The 6112-nt window shown below is 44.9% G+C and overlaps 1 protein-coding gene across 5 annotated transcripts in view; it reads right to left on the bottom strand.

The window, feature by feature from the left end:
* The window catches only part of LOC308314803 (transcription factor SOX-6-like), a 161584-nt gene that overhangs the window by 95402 nt on the left and 60070 nt on the right, over nt 1–6112 (bottom strand). For all 5 annotated transcript variants that reach the window (XR_013963988.1, XR_013963989.1, XM_080762506.1 and 2 more), the window contains exon 4: nt 880–1108. Coding sequence is in view for 3 of the 5 variants with exons in the window: in XM_080762506.1 (XP_080618632.1) it covers nt 880–1108 (229 nt within the window). In the remaining 2 variants the exon portion in view is untranslated. The remainder of the gene's footprint in view (nt 1–879; nt 1109–6112) is intronic.

Raw genomic sequence — 6112 nt, 5'->3', positions numbered from 1 at the left:
GGCTCCTCTTAAGTCTGACAAGAAGCTGTCACAACAGTGACATCACCGCGAGTCTTCAACACACACACACACACACACACACACACACACACACACACACACACACACAGACACACACACAGACACACGCACGTACACACACACGCGCACACGCATGCACGCACACACACACACACATTCAAGAGCGCCGGCTGATAAGACACAATGCTATCATTGGGAAGAAGACGGCGTATATGGTTTCACAGATAGACGCCTTGGGGCTGCGTCGCTCCCACAGTCACTCTGCTGTATCTATAGAACAAAGCTATACACCTCTAAATGACAGACATCAAGGCGCTTTACAGAGAGAGAGAGGGGGGGTACCTCAGATCTTCACATGGGTGCGTTTTGGGGGTGTGCATGGGGGGCAAGCCGAGGCATGCTGGGAAGCTCCCGGTATAAGGATGTCCCGTATGAGGGGACGAGATCTGAAGCATGCGGAGCTAAGAGAGAGAGAGAGAGTGAGGCTTTCCGTGGTTGAGGTGAAGCTCTGATGAGAGAGGGCTCTGACACTTGTAATTTAACAGCTTCAAAGCTCTTTAAGCGGAGGATGTGGAGAAGAAAAGTGAAAACGTGTGTTTGCGCACACACACGCACGCACGCATGCACGCACGCACGCACACATGCACACACACACACACACACACACACACACACACACACACACACACAAACACACACACACACACAAATGTACAAACACACACACACATGCACACACTCAGGCACTCACTGAGTATTCCCCTTCTCCTGATGAAAGAACGTATGCACACTACCTTGAGTACTTCACAGCTGACGCACACACACATACACACACATACACGCGCACACCGTACGTACCGTCTTGCTCTGTCTTGGTGAGTTCCACCAGTTTCTTCTGTTTGAGCGTGTCCACCACGTCAGCCAGACTGCCTTTACGGCGCTCTGGCGTTCCGAAGGCTGCTAGGCCGCCGCTCAGCAGCTCGTTCCCGCGGTCCCGGTAGCCCACGTCCTCTGGCTTGGCAGGAGAGGTGGAGTTATTCCGGTAGGATGAGGAGTAGGAGGCCGGGATTTTACTGTTTTCATTGTCCTGCAAACACACGTGAAGACAAAACCCCATTAGATCAGTGGTTCCCCCAATAATCTACTTTACGGCCCAGGCGGTGGCGTAACCGTCTGGGCACCCGACTGGTAATCCAGTCGCAGTGTGCCGCGGGTTCGACCTACTGTCTGTCCCTTCGAAAAACCAATAAAAGGCGTAAGCCGCAAAAAAAAATCAAAAAAAAGAAAAGAAAATCTATTTTACAATAAACTATTGTAAAATCTATTTAGTTTAACTCTGATAGTGTATACAAACTATCACTTGGGGACCGCCTGGAACTCCTTCAAGGACCCCGGACACAACTTTGGGAACCACTGCATTAGACCAGTGGTTTTCAACCCGTTTCATATCAAGGTCCATTATTTATTCGGCAGCATTTGAGCCACTGACCACCATTTGATAACATTTAGCCTCTCAGACCTAAAACGTTGGCAAACGTTGATCAAAATAACAATTCTTCTACATTCTCCAATTGTAGACGTCTTGTAAATTAAGTAATGCGGCCAAGGAACCCATTGATGCTGACTTTGGTATGACCTGGCTGAGGATCGAACCCTGACCTCCCGGTTTCAGGGCGGACACTCTAACCACAAGGCCACTGTCTGGTCTGTAATGTCTCTCTCTTCCTCCTTCACAGAACTTCTTATACGTTTCTTCTGTCCTCCCCTCCATTCCTTCCCCACTCCCTTATTCCTCCCTATCTACTGTTCCTACATACTGCCTACCGCGGAGTAACCTTGCGTCATCAGGCGTTTCACCTCGGAGGAAAGCCTGCAGGTCTGTGTTACAAAATTGCTGTGTGAACCGGTCTGGAGCGGATGATATTGTTACGTCCTGTTGTAGTCATTGTTTTGTAGTCAACAGGCAGGAACCATCATCTGGAACTTCCTTTCCCTGAAACCGGAAGAATAACAATTAAAGCTCTCGTAGCCTGCAGCTTTTATTAAGAAAAATCGGTTTGAGGGAAAGGAAGTTCCAGATGATGGTTCCTGCCTGTTGACTGATGACTACAAACAATGACTACAACATGATGTAGCGATATCATCCGCTCCCGACCGGATCATAAACCCGAAAAAATAAATGCTGCCCAGGCTAACCGCGGAGTAGGCCACTAGGAAACACGGAAGTGAAATTACTGCCGGCGAAGAAAAATCAGACCCGTCTGAACTGAGTGGTGCTGTACTGTACCGGTACAGAACATAGTGGTGATTATGGGTCGATCACATTTGAATCCGCTAGTAGGAGTGTGTTCACGAGCTCTCAAATCCCAATTCAGCTATCCCTGATCATCGTTATAGCCTTTAACCGTGGCATGCTCGGGCGTTCGCGGGCGGCTCAAGTTGCTTTAAACACACGATGAAACCTCTGTGGCTCATTAATGAGGTACTCTGAGGAACGATAGCCCCTCCGATCTGCTACTTACATATACTGTATAGCCTAAATATACATTAATTTTGGGAATCTTTAGCCTATAATGACATTCCCAAAATAAAGATGGCAAGTTGAAAGTGGGTTAAAAGGTCAAGAACACAGGTTTAGTAACATTCAGAAGCAAACTAAGCTTGAAAGGACGCTAAGTGCTTAATTCTCTTACGGGCCACACCTGTATGGGAACTTGGGAAGGCGAGCGTTTTCAAGTATAGGCTACTCCCAGGCTCTCCTTTACTCAAGTGTTTACTCTGCTATTGGCAGGTATCTCGAAAAGATGACTAATTCAGCAGATTGTGTCCTCTAGTGTTGCTCTATGAGGTGTATGACCATGTCATACACCTCATATATCTTTATTTGTTGAGTTTTGATTACACAATAGGCCTATTTTATACGTTGACCTTTTTGAATCCTACAACTATCCTAAAACTAACACTAAAAGCTACAAAAATCTAAAATAAACTAATAAGAACTAGAAAACCCACTCTAAAAACTAAACAAAAAAAGTAAAAACTATAACTAAAACTATAATGAAAAGTCCAAAACTATTATAGTCTTGTTTTTGAGATGTCAATCATACATTGCAGCTTTACACATGCATGCTTCACGAAAACATTAAAAAAAAGGAATTTTCCATTATCACGTTGTACCTTCTATATCTATTTTTGTAAATCCTTGTTTACTCTGCTGCCACGGCCCCCCTCCTCCCTCCTCGGTCTTGAGAGGGGGGGGTGGTTAGGAGACACAAGGAGCCCTATATTTACCAAGGAGAGATAAGCCCTTGCAGTGAGGCGAACACATTGTCCAACACAACAGACACTTGGGCACAGGTGTTCCCATGCCGCGCGCGGGAGCGGCTATTCCTGGAGGCTTTCTCCTCCCTCTTACTGAGCGCAGGGGGGGAGAGGAGAATCTTGGGAGAACTTTAGAAGGCTTAGGTTTCAAAGACAAGGGGCTTTGGCTAACAGGGAGATCTTAAGACGCCCTTGAAGCGGCTCTCTGGCGACAGGAGGCCCCCCCCACACACACAGCACTCGGTGTTTAAACGGAAGATGGATGGGTGATGAAGATTAGGAGATATACAGATATACATTAAAGTGACACTATGACGCTGCAGGGTATTCTGTGTTTGTTTCTCTATACTCAGCCCTATAAAAAAAACTGCCCAAAAAAAAAACAATAGCTGACCTACAAGCTCATAACGCATTGCGACACCAGAAAGTGGTTAAATAATTGTGGGGCTATGCACTTTTAGAGGATATTTTCTAATTTATAGTGATACATAAATATTAAATATTCCCTCGTTTAAATCCTTTGACTCTAACATGTAAACAAAATGAAATAAGAAGGTTGACTCTGGCTTTATCCAATTTTCCAATTTTGATTATGGAAGGTTATGCAGATCGGCAAGTTGTCCTATATATAATGCCTAATTTGCATATTTAAATGTACAATGCAGAGAACTTAATTTATTGTAAAACCATAAATCATTGTAAGTAATCATGCAAGTAATAAACTAGGGAAGTTTCATGGTGATAAACTATTTAATTTCTCTTTTCTTTTTGAGGGGCGCTACTGCGCCCCTCAAAAGGTTTTTAGTTAAACAAACCTTAAAAATGCCATTGACAATGAAGATAGTTTAATGTTTGTTTTGTCCGTGTTTGTTTTACATCACCATTACATCACCTATTAATAATAGCAACATGAGTTAGACTTAAATTCCATTAACAATGAACAGTTTAATTCTTGTTTTGTCCATGTTGTAAGATGATAAGAGCGACCCTCACTTCACACGGGTGTGTTTTTTTTATTGTGATATGGATTCCCCTGAGTCGGAAATAAAGATTTAATTGAAATAAAGGTTGATTTGATTTGATTTGATTTGATTTAAACCTATAAACAATTGGTATGGTTTTGCCCACTAATTGGATAATGAAATCTTGTATGGCGGACTAATATGGGCATAGGACAGACTTGGCCGACGCCCAGTCCGCTCGCATCACTGGACATTAACACTCTCTTGTCAAACTGTATCTTTTATGGCAGGTAAACAGGTGAGGGCATTTCTATTTAAACGTGTTTGCATTGGTGGACAATGATAATTACTATGAAAACCTTTCCACTACTGCTCTCATGCTCTCCAAACATTTCCTTATTGATGTAGAAGGCTGAGGAAACTCAAATATGGTCGTTCCATTAGGGACCCATACTGTAACACAACCTGGATCCAAATAATACTATACTGTAACACAACCTGGAGCCAAATAATACAATCGTATGTGCTCGCACACACACGCACGCACGCACGCACGCACGCACGCACGCACGCACGCACGCACGCACACAGTAGGAGGTGAGAAGAACCGTGCATGGGGCGTTGCTCTCTGGAGGATGACCAGTGATTCCTCAATGCCTGCAGCACTGCCTGCAGCGCACGCACGCACGCACACACGCACATGGCGTTTTTGTGAGTGTTGTGCAGGGCATACTATATATGCGCATTTTGCTTGGAGGACGTGCATGTGTGTGTGTGTGCGTGTGCGTGTGTGCGACTGTCTTGCCATGCATTCGTACAACCACTGTATACTGTAGTACTTGCATATGCGTGCGGCCACATAAACCTCCTCTGTGCATGCATACTGTAGTCCAGCAGGACCAGCACACATAATTCATCATTCAGTGTTTTATGACTGCCATGCCACGCTCACCACGTCTGTCACATAGAGACTTATAGCTCACCATGTCTGTCCCATAGAGACTTATAGCTCACCATGTCTGTCCCATAGAGACTAGCTCACCATGTCTGTCCCATAGAGACTTATAGCTCACCATGTCTGTCCCATAGAGACTTATAGCTCACCATGTCTGTCCCATAGAGACTTATAGCTCACCATGTCTGTCCCATAGAGACTTATAGCTCACCATGTCTGTCCCATAGAGACTTATAGCTCACCATGTCTGTCCCATAGAGACTTATAGCTCACCATGTCTGTCCCATAGAGACTTATAGCTCACCATGTCTGTCCCATAGAGACTTATAGCTCACCATGTCTGTCCCATAGAGACTTATAGCTCACCATGTCTGTCCCATAGAGACTTATAGCTCACCATGTCTGTCCCATAGAGACTTATAGCTCACCATGTCTGTCCCATAGAGACTTATAGCTCACCATGTCTGTCCCATAGAGACTTATAGCTCACCATGTCTGTCCCATAGAGACTTATAGCTCACCATGTCTGTCCCATAGAGACTTATAGCTCACCATGTCTGTCCCATAGAGACTTATAGCTCACCATGTCTGTCCCATAGAGACTTATAGCTCACCATGTCTGTCCCATAGAGACTTATAGCTCACCATGTCTGTCCCATAGAGACTTATAGCTCACCATGTCTGTCCCATAGAGACTTATAGCTCACCATGTCTGTCCCATAGAGACTTATAGCTCACCATGTCTGTCCCATAGAGACTTATAGCTCACCATGTCTGTCCCATAGAGACTTATAGCTCACCGTGTCTGTCCCATAGAGACTTATAGCTCACCGTGTCTGTCCCATAGAGACTT

Source organism: Protomyctophum bolini, assembly GCF_963924005.1.
Source record: "Protomyctophum bolini genome assembly, chromosome: 4".
Taxonomy (NCBI): domain Eukaryota; kingdom Metazoa; phylum Chordata; class Actinopteri; order Myctophiformes; family Myctophidae; genus Protomyctophum; species Protomyctophum bolini.
Note: the sequence above shows the minus strand (reverse complement) of the source record. Positions and strands in the feature narration are given on the sequence as shown.